At 41.0% G+C, this 19,468-nt stretch overlaps 1 protein-coding gene across 4 annotated transcripts in view; it reads right to left on the reverse strand.

Annotated features, from left to right (window-relative positions):
- The window catches only part of SPTBN1 (spectrin beta, non-erythrocytic 1), a 129,514-nt gene that overhangs the window by 25,508 nt on the left and 84,538 nt on the right, over window positions 1–19,468 (reverse strand). For all 4 annotated transcript variants that reach the window (XM_071740411.1, XM_071740414.1, XM_071740413.1 and 1 more), the window contains 12 exons: window positions 19,307–19,422; window positions 18,184–18,296; window positions 17,383–17,570; window positions 16,216–16,333; window positions 14,690–14,848; window positions 13,768–14,070; window positions 12,763–12,916; window positions 11,206–12,076; window positions 10,924–11,061; window positions 9,526–10,282; window positions 9,070–9,272; window positions 3,266–3,356 (listed from right to left, as the gene is read on the reverse strand). In XM_071740411.1, coding sequence (XP_071596512.1) covers window positions 3,266–3,356; window positions 9,070–9,272; window positions 9,526–10,282; window positions 10,924–11,061; window positions 11,206–12,076; window positions 12,763–12,916; window positions 13,768–14,070; window positions 14,690–14,848; window positions 16,216–16,333; window positions 17,383–17,570; window positions 18,184–18,296; window positions 19,307–19,422 — 3,211 coding nt within the window. The remainder of the gene's footprint in view (window positions 1–3,265; window positions 3,357–9,069; window positions 9,273–9,525; window positions 10,283–10,923; window positions 11,062–11,205; window positions 12,077–12,762; window positions 12,917–13,767; window positions 14,071–14,689; window positions 14,849–16,215; window positions 16,334–17,382; window positions 17,571–18,183; window positions 18,297–19,306; window positions 19,423–19,468) is intronic.

Raw genomic sequence — 19,468 nt, forward strand, 5'->3', positions numbered from 1 at the left:
ATTTATAGTCGCCTGCCCAAGTAGAAAATGTCAAAACAAATCTAAGCATTGTTTTTGGAAAGCCACTTTAGCAAGGAATGCCATCCTGCCAAAGATGCTCCCTGACAAGAAGAGTAACAGAGCAGGGTCAAGACCTGCCAGTTCTCCCCTGTGTGCTCAGGACACCAGGCAACAAATCCATTTAGTGTTCACAAGACTCTTTTAAGTTGTCCCTTAAAGGCACTGTTAAGCTCCACAAAAAGGAAAAATCTATCATAGCAATCAAAGAAACTCCTCATCTGGTCTTGCTATTGAGCCTAAAGAGAAAAATGATTCTACTCATTAAGACCTCTGCAGGCAGCAAAGTTTAGTTCTAACAGGCTACTGTGATACTTAACAATCAAGGGCTGTATTAGGGATTACTATATAACCCAAAATTAGTGGTTTTGCTCCTGCTGCTGGAGTAGGAGACAGCTGCTGTACTCTGCAAATTGCACTGCTTGTCTGTCACTGTTTGCTTTTACCCAGCCACAGCATTAAGACTTCTAAGGATTTAAAAATGCTTCCCAAAGAAAGGCAGTATCATTCAAATAAACAGAGGGGGTTAAGGGAGGCACAGATGATATGTGGTGGCTGTCAGGATAAAACACTCACTTCTGACTCTTCCAATATTGTTATGTTCCTTCTAATAACACAGATGTGCAAATAAAGCATTTAAGAGATGACTATTAAAATATATTTTCTGCAGTCACTCTAGTCACTGGAAGTCTTTATGTGCAGTGCAAAAGTAGATTTAAAAAATAATGCAACCATTCCCTGAAACAGTGCCTTAGATTGACACTTAGAAGTGTTCATTTCTCCAAAAATCCTAAACTTTTGATACCTGGAGAGACAGCTATTAGGCTTCCTTCCATCCTCTGCACCTCTACAACAAAAAATTTTCTTTCTGCTCCCAGAAGACCAGTGAAAACCAGGCAAGAACTAAGGGAAAGGCAGAGACAACCCCCCTGTAAAACTGGCAGAGCAACAAGGGAAGCCGAAAGAGCACCAACTGCTGCTGCCCTTCCCAGACATTGCAAATACCCAAGTTGACACAGCCTGTCTTGGGCCATCAGGTTCACAGATGTCTGTGCTGCAGGACAAAACCTGCCAGCACACTCTGCCAAGAGGCAGAAAACTTCTGATGTGCAGAATCTCGCCAAATGCTTTTGCTCTGGTGTCTCTTGAGAAATCCGCCCAGGCAGTGATGGGACTTTTAAGTACTTAGAAGGAAGATCAGCTTTACTCTCTTTGAAGGTGAGCTGGCAAAGAAAAGGAAGTCAAAGAAAACTAAAGAGGAAAATTCATCACATCTCCTCAGGATTTTCTGCTGCCAATCTTCATTTAATTCACTCGCAAATTTATTTGACACATTCATTAAAAGCCACACCTCAGGATTAACCCGTGACAGTGTATCTGCCTACTAACAAAAATATGCCGTTTTCCCTCATCTGTGACCCAGAGGAAAGGCTTTGCAGTGCTGGGCTGTTATTGGGAGGTTTATCCTGGCAATACAGCCCCTGGCCGTGAGCCTGGGGCAGGAAGGGGCAGGAGGCCACAGCCACAGTAACGCTTCAGCATGGAGCAGCCGAGGAGGGAAGCGGCTGCCCTGGGGAAGGATCACGCGGCAGCAAACACTCTTCCTTTCCTCAAGCGACAGATGGGTGGAAAACCGTCCCTAAGGCAGCAGGCAGGAAGGCTGAAGGATCATTGCCAGGTGAAGCTGAGACGGGTTGAATTCTGTTTGCCAACAATTCTCAGCTTCACAGTCGGTGCTAATGAAAAAGCGAAGGGCGAGGTGTTCCCTTGGCTCCCTTCCACCCCACGGGACAGCGTGCTCCATCACACAGCCCCTTCAGTCCAACCCAGGTTATCAGTAGGCACTTTGTAGTCATGCTAAGGCAAATTCTAAGTCTCATTACAACTCTCTTCTCAGAAAACCATCACCCAATTATCGTCAAGGCTAGCACCTTGAAAGACTGGAGAAGTTTGTATTTGGGTATTGAAAGTTCTGTCTTTGAACTGTACAGTCGGGACACTCAGCTTTAGTGGCTGGAGAGAAACAATTGTGAGGAAAAGACATTCAGGCAGCCAGACACTGAAGCTTTTATATTTTCCTTTTTCTTTCGGTAATATAGGGGAAAATACAGATCCCAGCAAACACAACCATATTGGCACTGAGGCTAGAAGAGTTTCTAGGGGATTTTTGTACCAGAGACTGCTGCTAGTAACCACAGAATTCTTGCTAATCTGTCATGTTTTTACAACCAAGGGAAGAGCAATTTAAGCTAAGCTCATAGTTAGCTTATGCAATGCAGGAAAATAGATAACCAATAGGCAACCAAGCAGTAAATATCACTTGCCCAGTTTATGATCATCATTTTGTTTGGGTTTTTGTATGGAATTTCATCTGTGGGTAACTCCATTCCCACACACTGCAGCAATCTCCAGTCTCTTATAGCTGGGTAAGATGTGCTGCTAACGTACTGACTTTTGAATTTTAAGGCACAGCTTTGTAATAGTCAGCTGTCTTGCAGGTTTCAGGTAAAGGTAGCTAGTTTTTAACATGTATCACTGGCAAGACTCTTTAATATCTGTCAGTACTACATGAAATAACCTGGATATTACTTTATTAATTCCTCATGGTAGGAACAAGATAATTCCTAACTTTAAAATGTTGCCTTCAATGTAAACAGTCCATGTATGTCACTAGAAAACCTGGGATGGGTTTCTTCTTTTTAAAATGATTTAGTACTTAATGATTTTAAACACATGCAAACTATCAGATAAATAACCCATTAAAAATGATCCTGTTCAATCCTGCTCCCCTCTTATTCCCAACCTTCTAGTCTTCTGACCAATGTTTTGTAGAAATCACTTGAAATCTCCTGCATCAGGACACATACATATGTTAATTGTTAATGAGTTCAGTGCTAATCCCACCAGATTCCACATGATTAATTTATACCCCAGTAGAAAAAATCTTCATTGCTTTTGGCAGTGCCTTGTCTTTAGCTTAGATGACAAAAGGAAATTCAGTTTATGAGGGGAAAAAAAACCAAACAGATCAAATTTTGCAGGGTTTTGGTTGGTTGGTTGTTTTTTTATTTGTTTACTCCACAGTAAATACTACTGAATGCAAAATTGACTGCAAAATGCTGAGTATTCCAGTTCTCATAAAATAACAGGTAAGAATGTTCTTCTGCAGTGTGCAGCTTAGTGATAAAAGTGAAAGGGCATAATTTACCTCTTGACAATCCTGAAGAAACTTCTGCAGATCCCTGTTATCTTTCAGTCTCATCAGAAGTTCACTGGCTGCTTCACGGTTCTTCCTATGTCTAGTAAAAAAAATAACAGCAGAGAAAACAACTGAAATAGACATTTCATGCAAAACTACAATTTGTTCATTTTTGTGGCCTCTGGAATTGTGTATTAAGTATGTCTTGCCTGTTTTCTACTGCCTTTCAGATGAAGGACATTTTGAAGGCCAGATATGCAGGTGTTATTTAACATGTTCAGTTAAGTTCATCAGCTGCTTTTTTCTGTGACCAGCTAGATACACAGAGAAAATTGTAAAGTCAGCAGGGTTTTTCAAGTGTTAGGTACAGAATGTGGCCCTCTAGTTTGAAGACCATGGGAAAGTTAAGACTGTTTGCCAAGAGACATAATAAAACAATCTCTAAAATTGCAACAAGAAGACTGTATGTTATGTAGATCTTGCAAAGCGTAATGCTCTTTCTAATATACCTTTGCTATAGCTCAGCACCTCCATCTCCTGAACAAAACTGTTGTGGTTTATATAGCCTTTAAAAAGCAGTAGTTAACAAACAAAGCCTGCAACACACTTGCATGTTTCTGCAAATAGTAGCTTTATGCTCAGTGAACATACTTTTCAGACCATTGAAGAGGAGAGAGAAGAAAAGGTTAGTCCAGAAGCCCTGATTTTAATTCATAACTGCCCCTTGAAGAATGAGTCATGCTGGTGGTCCCAAAGGTATTGGTGGGTTCTTCAAATGGACTTGGTGCCTAAAGACCCAATTTCTAAGGTCTCTCTGAATGTGTATTTAATTAACATTTAATCTGGAGCAGCTACCCCTGTCTTTCAGTACTTTCATTATTTATGATGTGATTTAGATGGAGAAGGCTGAATAAAAAAGTTAACTTCTATTTACTGCTCATTGTATTAGATTTGTTCATATTTCATTATACAGGTTCTTAAAGTGAAATACTGCTGCCCTTCATAATAACCTAAGATAAACAGGTATAGAGAGCTTGAAATCACTTTAAAGGGTTGCAATTTGTAAGATGATCTCAGCACGTACCAGCAATTGTTAAAGAAATCCATGTTAGTGGAAATCTCCAGAGACTCATGATATTCTAGAAGACTACAAATTACACACTGATAACAACAACTGGATTAAGATACCACTTTTCCTGATCTACAATAAGTTAGAAAAGCAAACTCTCTGGCACAAACATAGTGACTTCAGAAACAGAAGGAATACCTAGGGATACATTTTACATTAAAGCAAAAGGTCTGTAAGGCAGAGGAAACTACAAATTACTTCTCTCTTGTTTCAACAGCTTCCTAACCAGGCAAGCAGCATCTATATAGCTGTAGGTGAAGAAAATTGATTTACAGATCAGCTGGTGAGACAGACATAGGTAACCATCAAAGCAAGAGGCTGTAGTTTAAGCCTGGGTAATCTTGAACCTTTGACGTTATCCAAGAGAGCACAAAGGCAAGGACATGTAAATTGTGCTGTAGGAAAAACCTCTGTAAGAGAGCTAAAATAATTTGGTTTGATTCCACTCTTTCTTGGCTGGTTTTTATATGCCTGGGCAAATGCAGTGCATTACTCAGGTTGCTAAAATGAAGCAAGGAATTTCTTGGGTGTTTTTACCATGACTTCATAGATTTAAGGCTAGATTACATTATAGACCCATATATTCTGGAGAGGACACAAGTTGTGGAATGAAAAAAAGAATTTTCATTACACTTATTTGAAGAGATCTAAGAGTAAGTAGAGAAGTTCTCATATGGAGATAACTTGAGTGTATAAAACTATCAAAAATATCTCCCAAATAGTACTGCAAATACTAATTTCAAGAACTTTGAAGGGAAATCATGCAGGGATAGCAAACAGATGACGACATAGGTTTTTTTGTTCACCTTGATTTTGTTTTGTCCTCAGCAAAACAAATATAATCTTTGGCACTTACAGATTTTTAACTGTAAAAAGTTGTTTGTTGTCCAAGATGACCTGGAGTGAGACTGAAAGATTAATATTTTCTGAAGAACAACAGGGCAGAACTGTATCAAGGTTTCAAGTAGATACTCAACAGTATGCTAGCAGTATTGAGAGGATAGACACTTTTGCAACAGGCAGGAATTCCTGTATTTTCGTCAAAGAATTGACATTATATTTTATGGGAGTAAAAAGTCTTAAGAAGTCATTTAGTCTGTTCTCCTGCCCCAGACTGGTTGTGCCAAAACATTACTAATTCGTTGTTCGTGTTTACCAAAATTCAGTGAGAGACTTTAGAATTTTCTGTGAATAACCATCCCTCTACCACTAGAAAGCTTTTCCTACTCTCTGCTATCAGTCCATCAGGAGGGCTTTGGGTAGAATAAACAGACAGACAGACTGGAGAACAGAACCCTTTGTAATGCCATTTTTTATCCAGATACTAGAAGAATGTGGTGTTTAGGAGGCTGTCTGGTCACCCTCCTTCCCTGGCTGCATGTGCAGAAGAAGCCAGGCATGTCAGGGTGGGGAACAGGATATGCTGCAGCTCTGCTGAAAGCTGCAAGCATTCAGCCATCACTGAAAGGCTGAGAAAAGCACAAGGTTTACTGTCTAACTGCTGATTGCAGTCGTAATTATTAAAATCCTGCTCTTCTGAGACATGCATGGCACATAAGGGCCAGAAACTCAGACCCTGCCCCACTTCAGGTTATCAAGGACCGTTTCTTATTAATTTGCTAAAATAATTTGCAGAAGATGATCCCACACTTGCACTGAAGTTTGCTCTGCAGACTTTAATTATTTAGAATGACTTTGAATTAATCTGCCTGTTCACATAAATAATCATACATATGACTTACACCACAGCAGTGTCTAAGGCTGCATTAAAAGAGGGCTTCCCTATGCATATAATAAAGCTGCAACCTTAAGTCCAAAGGTCAAAGCCGAGATGATACATGGTAAAAGGGGAGAGAGGGAACACACCATAGCCAGTTAATACATGCGGGCATCTTACTTCTGTGACAACATTATGAAGAATCTAGAACAGCAAAGTCACGAATCTAAAACAGGAAAATGAGATCTGTTCAGCACAAGGAGGTGTATGCCTCAAATTAATCGAAGAGCAGAGCACTGTAATTTGCCACAGTATTCCCATCCTGGCTCCCCGGAAGCCCCTGAGAATGTGAACAATGCTTAAAACTGACAAAATAGCTTGTGGTTTAACTGTAAGCCTGTGGGTGCCAAAGCTAGTGCAGGGATAATAAATCTTATGTGTAGTGTGAATGCAACTTCATGTTAAGAATACCAATACATGCAATGCAATTTTAGCTTCTTTAGTTGCCCCAGCAAATGAGAGGCACTCTCCTTTCTGAATGGGCAAGAATAAAAATTACTTCCATTCTCTGTTCAGCAGAAAGTTGCACGAATGCAAAAGTTGATGAAAACTAAATCCAGATCACAGTCTGAGTCAGATCTGCCACTGTCTTTAAACTAAATCTCATCTGCAGAATGGGAGAGGTGATGCATAGGCATACAGACTAGGGCAGTCCAGTTACTCTTCCAAGAGAAAATGGAGGAGAACTTGCTTCCCTTCTGCATGGGAGAAACAGCAGCAGAAGTTACTAAAGCAGGGCAGCTGCACTGGGGAGATCAGCTTCTTTCTCAGTTGGAAAAAGCTGGCTAGCAATAGCTTTATTCAACTCCATTTTCTTCTCCCCTCACCTTTCTCCATCTCCTTTTTCCCATTTATTCTTCCCAATGAGCTGCACTGAAAGATTATGCTGAAGTGTTTACCTCCTATAGAGCAGCTCCACTCTGCTTCTGCAACCTCCTCTCCTTGCTTGGCCTCATGCCTACCATGTCTCTTAAGATGGTGACCATTTTAGGGCAGGGTCTGTCTGCTGTACTAAGAGACAGTGGGGTCTCCTCTGGAATAGCTTGAAAGCATAACTGTTAGAAACACTATTAACAAATACTAAAAACTACAAAGAGCTCCATATGGGAAGTATGGAGCCACTGCACATATTTGTACTTGTTTGTTTTGGTCCTTTGTTATACATCCAGGTGGAGCCTGGTTGGGAGAGTGATTTTTGTAAAACCAAAGAGGCTTCCTTTGCTACCACTCCCACTACACCCAGCCTTAAGGCTTTGTTCTTGAGGCTTATCAGCCCTACAGACTCAGAGAGCAATCCCACGGATTTCCTGAATAGCAGAGCACCGGATGGTTTTTGCAGTGCTCTGCATAAATAGCTTTGGAATTGAGGAAATGTGCTGAAAAAACCATGGGCTTAAAAAAAGACAGTGTCTAGGACTTGCCTGCCATTCAAGGTAGAAACTCCAGCACATGTCCCACAGCCAGGATGGCCCAGGTGGCCAGATGGGAGAACACAGGACAATGGAGACACAGAGGAGTAGCTGCACTGGGAGGAAACACCAGGAACCTCTCTGGAGGACAAAGGGTGAAGCAATCTCCTACTCTGGCCACCTCAGAAAGGGATGCAAGCAGCAGCTCACCATTACACCCTTGGATGTTACTTTTAATATTCCGAGAGCCGCAGAAAGAAGACACCTAACTAGAAGGCCAGGATCAAGTCCTCCTGCTTTCCTAAGTGGATGGAAAAACTTGTATCAGAGGACATTGAAAGTCAGGGAGGGTAAATAGGGAAAAATAATTTCCTAGCTTTAACCTTATTTGCTGTCATATAATCTCCTCTTCCTGGCCTCTGAAGATTCTCTTTGGGATCTAAAAAGAGTCAGGCTAGTTAGAGAGACTGAAAATGTGAGGCATCCTTGGGGTTAGGCTGTCAGAGGGCCCAGAGGCCCTTAGCAAACTCTAGGAACAGGAATATCTGCGTTTGTTGGCCAAAAGCCATAGCTGAAGTGGGTGCATCCACAGTGTGACTTGTTTGCCAAACCAGGAAAGGCTCCACATTTTCTGAACTACTTCAGTTCAGTTACTGCTTTGAGATAAGGGCATTTGGGTAACTCTGAACCTACAGGCTGTGGAAGGATGGAAGTCTGTGTAAGTCTGAGGGAAGGGCTGTCTATGCTTGACATAAAGGCTCTATATGAGCTTGCGGCTGTGTTCTGACAATCGAGATTGAAAAGAACCCTTGAAAGACACAACTATTATTCAAACCAAAAGCAGAAAGAGCCATGAATCACAGCCATCAAACCCAAACATGAACATTTGGTTTTCAAAGAAAATTAAACCCTTGACATTCAATAGCACCACAGCTAAAGAGACAAAGCAAAAGACTTGTTCTAGGATGAAAGACCTATTTGTACCAATGCTTCCTTAATCTGATTTTAGAAGGGCCAGACAAGTTGGAAAAGGTGATCAAAGCCAAGCAGGTGTGGTAGATACAATGCCAATTACTCTCTTGAAGAGCCACATTCCTTCTTCAGAGGAAGGACAGGAATTCATTATTACAATTAAATCAGGTAGGAAATAAGCAGAGGAAACCAAGATTTGTGGAACCAGGTAAAGCTAACTGCTAGAGTTCCCACCATAATGTAAAACCTGTTAATACTCCAAGAACTATATGGCAACACTCGTATGGCCAATTTCTGGGTGATAAACTCATTACCTTGTAGGTCTCTAGAGAATGGGAGAGATAATATTTAACCAAGATTAGCCTGGCACATTTTTGAAATGTTACAGTTCCTATTTTTCCAACAGGACAAAGAAAAATAGTCTGCAACAGACATTTTCAAAAATGTTACTTTGAGTTTCGCTTCCTCTCTCAGAGAGCAGACTTGAAGTACAAACAGCTATGTTCCACTATCATTTTGACCTTACCTATCATCAATAGAGTCCACTTTCTCCTGGATTTTATCCGAATTAATGTTTCCATCACTAACTAGCCTCCTGCCAGTCTCCACAACCGCATTGATTTTTTCTTCGTTGGCATCCATTGTGGTCATGAAATCCTCCTGTTTTTTAATAGCAGCTTCTGCTCCTTCCAAAGTAGTGGGCATTTCCGTGTGTGCCAAAACATACTCCTGTGATTAGAGCATAAATAAGAGAGAGAAAAGTACTACACTCAGGCTGTGCTCCACCATACTGATTCACCACATATGGAAAGAAACTTTTCCCAAGAGAAGTTAGAAGTAAAATACAAAAAGCAAATTATAGTTTAAACAAGGGCTATTTATCTGTTTATAGCCCTCCTGACAAATGATGTTGTTTGTTAATTGCTTGCAGCACCCAGTGTCAACCTGTAGAAATAAAATAAACTCTATCTTGACTACTTACCTGGTTATTAAGAAATGCTTCTGCTTGCTTGGTATCTCTAAGAAACAGCTGATAGGCATGAGACTGGGAAAGGAGATTTTGCCTGTTCTCCCACATTTTGTGAAGCTCATTCCACCCAGTGTCCAAAGCTTGCAGGCGCTGGCGCAAGAACATGTACTGAGCGTCAGTTTGCCCTTGTGTCACCATCTCTCCCATGTCCCTCATTTTCTGATAATCTTCCTCATAATTGTTGATTTCATTCTTAATATTCTCGTGTTGAGTGAGCAGCTTCTCAGCCTCTGTCAGTGTGTTTGGCATATCTTCAGATGCAATTGCAGTCTGTGTTCTGGATAGCCAAGACTGGAAGTCATCCAGATCTCTCAGGAACTGCTGCAGCTTGCTTGCCTCTCCAAGGGATTCTTCCCGGTTCTTGAGAGTGGTCTTCATTTCTTCCCACACATCGTTAATTTCTGCAAGCCGTGAAAGGATAGCCTGTGCCTGGTCAGGATGCTCTGATTCCAACTTTTCTGCCTCTTTTTGCAGGTCACTTAGCTTGGCTTCAATGGCTACCAGGTCACGTTCCATGCCTGTCAGCTTCCTCTGCAGGGCCATCACTCCAGCTAGATCATTACCCAGATCTTGTGTGGATTCGATCACTTTGGTCTTTTCCCTGATCCAGGATTTGGTTTCATTACATTCAAGATGGTAGTTCTGGATACTCAGAGCAGAAAGCAGAGCATCCTTCTTCCTATCTACCAGTTCTCTGAACTGGCTCCATCTGAAACGTGTGAGAAGAGAAAAGCAGAGAAACTGAGATTGTGTATCATTAGAGAAAACGATATGGCAACATTGCTGAGTGAGCAGGTGCTCCCATTAGTTTGATGAGCTATGAAGTAACCTAACTGTCTGTGGTTTTTTTCAGTCCTTCCCACATCATCAATAGTTTTAGAAAAACAAGCATTAGACAAGCTCTGGCATATGTCAGTATATGATAAGTACCAGCAACAGTGAGGCCTTAAAAGGACTATTTTTCCTCAAGTTAAAAGTTGCTAGTTATACCAAATTTTCACACTGAATGTACTTTCTCAGTTTATTTTCAAGCCAATAAATGAGTGAGTTTATATGAAATTACATTGGCTTCTTTTTTATCCTAATAGTCATTACAGTAAACTTTCAGCTCTCTAATCAAGGTACTGATATAATCAGGACCTGACTGAAGTCAACAGCAAAAGTCCATCTGTTAATCAAATATTTGAAAGACACAGCTCTTTTTCCTTCTGAAGCTTTAAAGATCTACCTTGAAGACACTTCAGGTAACAGTATCAGAATACCTTAAAAAACCCACCTAAGAAACACAGATGACCCCACTGTACTTGTTTCAACCAGCGCCACATTCACAAGCACGAGCCCTTCACTTACCTTGTGTTGAGCTTATCTTGCTGTGCTTTGATCTCCTTCTCACTGGGATGGCCACTGTGCATTAGCTGTCTAGCAATTTGGTTCACCACTGCAACACGGGAGGCCTGATTGTTCATTTCTGGTTCTAAGCTTTCAAATCTAGAGGGAGAGGAAAAGGCAAACAAAAAAAGATCACACAGGCATTAAGAAAATATGAGCCACAGGCAAGCTGGGAAAGATGGATGGAGTAAAAAACTTCCCCCCACTATTCCCCAGACTTCCTGGTAAAGTGTTCTCTCTCACCTGTGCTGGATCACTTCCAGGTCCTCCAGCTTCTCTGGAATCTGCATATTATTCAGCCACTTCTCCTTTTCATCAATCCAAAGCTCACAAGCATCTGCTTCACTGAACATCTTATAAAGAGCAAGGGTATCCTGCAAGGCCTGTTTACGCAGCCGCGTCAGCTCAGCAACCTCTTTGTACCTCTCCTCTATTCCAGACAATCTGCCTTGCACATCTGGAGATCCAGCGTGCTCCTGGGGTAGAGCCTTTGCTTGTTCGTGAAGCGAGTCAATGGTTGGCCGGTAGCTTGCAATCTCTTCAGCCACATCTTTGTGTTTCTTGACCAAGGACTGAGTGGAATACTCATCATGGCCAACGTCATTGCTGGAAACAATTTTGAGGATGTCCAACATCCACGCATCAATGTCATCAGCATCAGCCTGGAACTGGTGAAGGAGAGAGGCTTCCTCCAGACGCTTCTTCCTAATGGCAGATAACTGTTCCAAGTTAGCCCACTGCTCCCGGATATCCTTAATTCTTTCTCTGATCTTCTCAGACCCAAAATGCTCCTCCGCAATCATGTCTTCACCTTCTTTTATCGCCTGCTGAAAGTGGCCGCTACGACCACTCATTTCATCTTCAAACGCCTTATGTTTACTCAAGAGACGAACGACGCTCGTTAGGTCCTTCCCATAGTCATCAGATGACAGGATCTGCTCCTTCTCCCTGATCCAACCTTCTTCTTCAGCCATTTCCCAGAAGAACTTCCAGAGGCGTCGGGACTCCTCCAAGCGGGCCCGGCGCTCGGCTGCAAGCTGGCACAGCTCTTGGTAACAGAACTCCATGTGAGCGACGCGGTCCCTGATAACCTGTGGGTCACACGGTTTGTAACCTGTTCAGACAAGAGAATGTGCATTACAACTTGGACCAATCCATTTTCATCTCTACAGCTGGGGCATGCACAGAGTTCTTAATTCCATCTGTGAAGTTTAAAGTCAAAGAATCCATAGTCTCCTGAGAGTGAGTGTGAGCTCTGCAAGTCTCGCTATACAATAACACAAATCATAAAATACTGTTCTTTGTATCAAGGCAAAACAAAAACCAAAAGAAAAAGTATTCATGATGGGTTTCAGTGGAACAAAATTCACTACTCCAGATTTATATCAGTTTCAAACATATGACTGCACATAGGGAACATTGTGTATCCTACTTAATGACACTGGTTTAGTGGAATTGCTTTTATTTAGCATGAACTGGGACAATTTCAGACTGAATCCAGTAATTTGTACTGTTTGTAGTAGATCCAAAGAACAGGGATTAAATGGCAACTACTTCAAAGTTACGGCAGCTGCTGGTTAGGAGCGTGACATCCCATGCAAAACACAATGCCACAATGAACTCCTGAGCAGGTGCCTGGACAAATTAATCATTGACATGGTGAGTAAAGAAGGAACAAATTAAATTGGATTCTCTTATTCTGGTGCTGAATTTAACCTAACGTACCTTGTAGAACTGATGAGGCTTATAGATAACCTCATACGTAATTAAACAAAGGAGGACGTGTGGGCTGCTAGTTACCTTCTCCATCGGTGGCAAACTTCTGAGCAGATGCATTGACCCCTCTCACTCTCTCAGCCTGAATTGCAATGTCAGCTTCCACAAGTGCATGTTTCTGCAACAGATCTTCAACTCCTAACAAGTGTTTGCCATAGTCTTGAGACAGCAGAAGCACCTGATCAAAAGGCAAAAGACAAGTAAAATGGGCTGAAGGCCATAAGCTATTTGTTTCTTAACAAACAAAAAAATTTGTTTCTTAACAACTCCACGCACTACACTGTTCTCTGGGGTTACATTGATATAAGTCCAGAGAAACACCAGGTCTACGAGGAGAGCTATTTCAAATTTATAGAGATGTAGCTGATAAGAGTATGAGCCAACATTTTAAAAATCAATATGAACAACTTGACTGATCGCTAATGCTGTTTTAAGTCAGGGATGATGAGAAGCTACAGTAGAGCTCAGCAGGACCAATGCAAAGCACTCAAGACAATGTGCTGTGAGCTGCCCCTGAGCTACACACATCATTCTTTCCTCCAACAACTTCCAACTTCTGCTGGCTGAAGTCATGGAAGAAAGAAACTAAGTCATGGTCCTTTCCCTTCCCAGATCCAGGTGCACAGACAGGAAGAAATTCCTGCTTTTTAAAGCACAGAGATGAAGAGGTGACTTGTTCACCATATAAATTGTGATGAAGAGAGGTTATTTAATTACCATTCACCAAAATCACCATTCTTAGCCAAGCACAGTGTGCAAAGCCACTGGCCCTAATGAGGTAGGCATGAAGCTGAAAAAGTAACTGCTTATAGGAGCAAACTTATTCTCTTTCCTAACTTGTTTTTAACCATTATTTTAAAAAAATCATCATAAGATATTTGGAATTTGTTCACTGCTCTGGAATGTGGAACTCCTGCATTTACCTATTAAACCAGAGGAGCAAAATTAATCCTAAAAATTTACAAACAAGGTGTAGATTTACACCTCTCCAGAATGTTTGGTCCACGTTCTCAATTGGCTAACACCTACCTTCATCTCATCCATCCAGTCCATAATGTACAGCATTTCCTGGAAAATCTTTTGCAGACCAAGATTCATCTCCAGCCGCTGCCTCCGGGCCTTGAGCAGCTCCAGGAGATATTCCCATAGGCGGATAACGTTGTCCTTTCTTGCAGTAATGCGTTTGATATCGTGGTAATTTTCAGTCTCAAGTTCCTTTGCAACTGCAACCACAGCCTGGACTCGTTCTTCATAGGCTGCAATGTCTGTTTCAATGGCCTCATGTTTTTTCGTTGCGGCTTCTACCGCCGGAAGGTCAAAGCCAAAATTATCCTGTAAAGACAGTGATACTTCTTCAGGAATGGCTGTGAGGAGAAAAGCACTCCTGCTTGTGACACGAGCACGAGCTCTAAGTGTATTCTGCACAGTCGTTAGCAAATCTGGGATGATAAAATGCTTGGAAAAGTCTTGAATAAAATCAGAGAAACCACTGATAACCAGGGAACCCCTGATACGATCAGAAATATCATTTACTACCTTTGGGGAAGAATCAGGTTGGCCATCAAAGTTAAGCTCCTTAATTTTTTTAAAAGCCACCCCTAACATTTAAGAAATAAAACTAATTCCACTGCATTGACCAAACTAGTCAGATAAAGAAAATCTTGACTGTGGATAGATATTTCCATATCAGTATGTCCTGAGTACAGGCTGATAAGAGTGAAGGAAGGGATACCCCAATTGCATTAAAGACAGGATACACACTACATGCCCGTATACATTAAACATACATTTGCAGACATATATAATATAAATGAATATAACAAATATAAATGAACTTATATTCCATAAAATATGATGCATAGGGGAGGAAATATTCTCTTTTCAAGAACTGTAACCTATAATTACTCATGGGAATCATTTTAGTCACACAGACAATTTCTGAAAGCAGCACCTGAGAAACAAGACGTTGATTTTCACTCAGCCAAGTTTCTCTCATAGCTGCCTTGCGATCAAATCTGCGTGCAAGTTGTTCCAGTTTCTCTTGTCTGATGAGCTCATTTCGCAGTGCCAGTTCTCTTTCATGTTCAGCTTTTTCCAGTCTTTCCCAGGCCTGAAGACATGGAGAAAAAACACACATCTTCTAAACACACATTCTTACAGCATTATGGTAAATTTCTTTGCATGAAATCAGGACAACCAAGATTCACAGAACTGGCCTATTTATTTATTTGCCAATAAAACTAGTTTGTATTGGCTGGCCTTACACCTTGCCTGCTAATATAAGCACAGGACTTAAAATTTGTTCTCAATTCATTCATGTTTCCTGAGCAAGGGGTATAAAACTTGTTTATCTCAGATGCATTTTCTTGAGTTCATTTGGATTTTGCTCCCAACAAGTCCTAAGGAAATCACCTGGCTTCAATGTATAAAAGAGTATTTATTTAAAAAAAAAATCTGAGCGCTGCTCCCAAATAAGAGGATTCTATTCTCCTCTTTCAGGAAATGAGAATTAGAGATTCATTCCCTTTAACCTTGAAAGTCAACACACAATTTTTGTTCTTACATGCACTTCAGAAAAAAAACCTGCAGAATTTGGTTACATTTGGTGCATACAAGTATTTTTTTCCCTCAAAGCCAAAAGTTATTCACATGCACGACACTAATATTTCAGGAAGCCTTAGAAGCATGTTGAAAGCCAGCTAATCAGCTTTAACATCTTCTAACAAGCAACAAAAATACCCACAATTAAACACAAACTACCTGAGATTCTTCTAAATCCTAACAGATGTGAAACTGCTTGAAACCCAAGTATTTTAGGCATTCCCAGGCACAGGAGCTTAATGCAAACAGAAGAACTGAGCAGTTTACTGCTCTCTAGGATGGAGATAGAGGCCACAGACACCCACAACAGCTGCTCTGGGAATGTCAAGCATGATCAAACACAAACGAGGAAAGCTCACAGTTTTAAGTTGTTTGTTATCCTTGAGAGAGCTTATCAGCATGGCTGCTGTTCTGCCAGCTGCAGCAGCATAGAAAATAGCTGCAGAAACCCTGACAGGGAGGGAATCCACAAGATTGGTCATGGCAGTTCCTTCAATCTCCCAGGCTGTGAGAGGGGGCATGAGGGGCAAATGGGGAGGGCTACAATACCGAGGTGCTGTTGCTACTTTCTGTTATCAACTTTAGTAGCCAGGGCCCCAGAGGGGTGAGGAAGGGCTACTAGATCCACAACCAACTGGACAGGATGACTGGGCATTTTTACAGTGTAGATTTTATAGATGCTGAGAAGACTCAGGGGCTTGGTTCAGCTTAGTGAGTCTGAGCTACAAGAGAAGGTCACCCCCACTTCGCCCATCCCCTGTGTTCCCCCACATCAAGGCTGGAGATAGAAAATGTGTTTCCTCACAGTACACTCAGAGAGAGACTGGAAAACAACAACAAATCCTGAGTTGCACAGGAGGAGCTGGCTCAGTTTACCTTGTTAATGTCAGAGATGAGTTTGCCCTCCCTCGGCATGTATACTTTCTGGTTGTTGGCTCTCATTTTGCTTTGGATGGTAAAAAGCAGCACTTCTAGGTTTCCTTTTTCTGTAAATCTAAACAAAATTTTGCAAAAGAATTGGATTACAATAAAGTTTTCATTGTTGCTAAGGTATAAAGCACTTCCTTAAAATATTGACATGAATGTAGCTTTCAGATAAACACCTTTATCTTGTGTCAAAGCTGGAAGCAATTGAAATAACCCACACATCCCTCAGGAACCACTTGGGTCAAACAAAAAAGAAACTTCAGAGAAGTCAGTTGTCTATGTGTTTAGATTTAAATTCCCTTGGGGGACAGAACACTGAATTTTTTTTATTCTATTACGTGCGCTGTCCTAGTTTACTCCATCAGCTCAAGAAACAGAAGTTTTATTTAAAGCCCTTTGCAGTCAATAAACTCTTCCCACTCTTTTTCCTGAGTTATACGCCTGGGAAATAAACAAACTCCATAGCACTGGGGAACAGACTGCAACTTCAGAAGATGTCTGGATACCCTGTAATACACTGAATTGTGATTATTATCCATTGGAACCTACATTAGACAAAAAATAAATAAAGAAACATGATGCTAAAGAGAAACTTTCTAACTATTAAGTTTTGATTATATCAGTTTTAGAAAGTATAGCGATGTTTCACAAAGCCAGACACACTTCCTCTTGATTTTACATAAGCACTAAGATTCTTTTTAATAGCAGCATATTGGTATTATAGGCTGCCATCAAGCATGGCTGGTGATATTACTATACTAACACATTATGCTGTTCCCACTCAGTATTATAAAGCAGGCAACTCTGTGAAGTGACAGCTTCCTGGCCCCTGAGGTCCTGCAGGAACAGGCTCACCAAGACACATTTTTTATTATTTTGTTTGTTGTTGTTGTTGTTATTAGATGCATGTTGAATAGCATAAAACAAACAGGCCCTGAGTAATAATGGTAAGTGCCGATTAGAAATATGATAGCTGAGTTTGTTCAGAAAAATACATTCTTAGGCCAAGACTAAAATTATTTAGATGTGTTTGGTTTTGTTTTTGTTTTTTTTAAATCAATGAGTGGCTAAACAAAACAAGACCAGTGTTGTTTTAAAAGTGAATATTAAAATTACTTGGGTGGTTTCTCCACTGTGCGATAAGTGTTGAAAGCCTGTAGCTGCTGTTGCACACCAACCAGTGAGTTGGCAAATTTGCGATTGTTGAGGATGATAATGGTTTGCTCAATCCACTCCAGAAGGTCAGAAGCCAGTGATTCGTATTTTTCAATCATTTTCTCTGTTTCAATGGCATTGTCAAGCACCTGCAAAAAGCAGCACAACATAAAATGAGTAACAGGGGCAGTGCTCTTCAGAGGTATTTAAATCCAGCAACCTACATAAAAGAAACTGCTGGGAGACTTGACTTAAGAATCAGGCCACACACTCCTGAGTGCAACAGGGGCTGGGATCCCTGAGGACTAAGAGCTTTGCATTTTTCAGCAATGAATTCCAATGATCCTATGGCAATAGAGGGGCAGAGCTGAGTCTTATAAAAGGATTCACATTCAGTCTGCCAACTGTGAAGATCAGGGCAACTTCACCAGAGGACAGAGAATGACTGCACATTTTTTTAAATGAGGGACTTTTCTGGGCTCCAGAAGACAGAAGACTCTGAGGGGGAGAAGCAGACAATGGGAAAGGAAAACAAGCAATTATGCAAAATTAACAAGCCAAAAATTAACGGCCAAAATGCTTCTAATACAAGGCAGCTGAAAACTCCTCACAGTAATAGGGGAATATTTACCACCCAAAACACATTCAAAAGCAAAACTTAAAAATACTGCAGTGGACTCTTAAAAAAACTAACAATCAAGAGGAAAAAATAAAGTAAAATAAAAAATTCAACTGTTTTATAACAATTTAAAATTTGCAAACCTTTCCAATGCGTTTTCCTTCAACAGCTAAAGCTTTCATCTTGGAGAAATAGTGGTAGTATGTTACCACATATGTGATGATTGACTTCTCATCAGGATGATCAACACTGATATCTGCAATCCAAACACAAGTTGTCTTAGCACATTGTGGGTGCAAGGATTAAAACAACAAAGCTAATAATGCAACAAAGACGCATTTAAAAGCCAGAGAGATGGGTTCAGTGGCAGTTCAATTCCTAAGATTTATCTCCTAATCAAAAATAAATCCATCAGCCTTGGTCTGGTTCTGGGTTACTAGGTGTTGTACAGTATTGAACTCTGTCAATAAGAAGTGCTGCTTTATCTCTTGGTCTTAATGCAGAATGTGGTTAAAGCATATACCTGTGGGCTATGGGACTTTGGGCTTCAGTCAGGCTCCAGACTCTGCCACAACTTGTGCATGGCTGAGTATTTTTCTAGTGTGTGAGTGGACAGAAATACTGTGAACTGAGAACTCTGACGTTGTATCAGCATTTGGAGAGAGGAATTCAGACATAAGAGTATGTCTCTACAGGCAAATCTTCCCAGCGATACAGATGGAAAACAAATGACTTCCTTTCCTGCAGCAATTCTGAGGCACTAACAAATAAGCAAGAAGAAACTTGCCCAAACACATAGCCTCTATGTGTCCTGTGACAAGAAAGTTTCTTGTCTAGCACTGCGAGCCCCCCTTCCAATACACATGAGCATGAACACTGACATGAAAGCACAGGCTAAAACTCACTGACAGTCTGTAAAAGGAGCTGCTAAATATTTGCTGAAATCCACAGTGTTACTCTTCCAGCTCACAGAAAGATTTTCACAAAGTAGATCATAAGGACAGATCTAACTGGAATGATTTTATGTTCAGTGGTTTCGTCACAAGAGGGAAAATAAAAGCAGGATTAAGGGCTCTTGTGCTACTACTGCTCATTTCTCTGCAGAGGACATCTTGTATTCTCTCCTTTGAACCTGGCTGCAGCATCAGGAAAGCCAGCAGCATCCACCTTCTCTTCAACACAAAAACCCATCACTAAGCTGTGCCCTTCACAAGAAAGGTGGGAGAAAAGGCCTCTTAAAGAACTGTGAACTGCAGGAATTCTTACCCTCGGGGTCCAGGAGCTTAGTAAGACCAAGGTGTTGTTCTGCAAGGTTAAAAGCATTCTGCAGATTGTAGTGTGCATTTGATTTCTTCAGCTTGTCAAAATCAATCAGATCAGGCCTAGACAGGACAGAAAATTCTTTAGATTTCCCAAAGCACAGTGCAG

The sequence above is a fragment of the Heliangelus exortis genome, chromosome 3, assembly GCF_036169615.1.
Source record: "Heliangelus exortis chromosome 3, bHelExo1.hap1, whole genome shotgun sequence".
NCBI lineage: Eukaryota > Metazoa > Chordata > Aves > Apodiformes > Trochilidae > Heliangelus > Heliangelus exortis.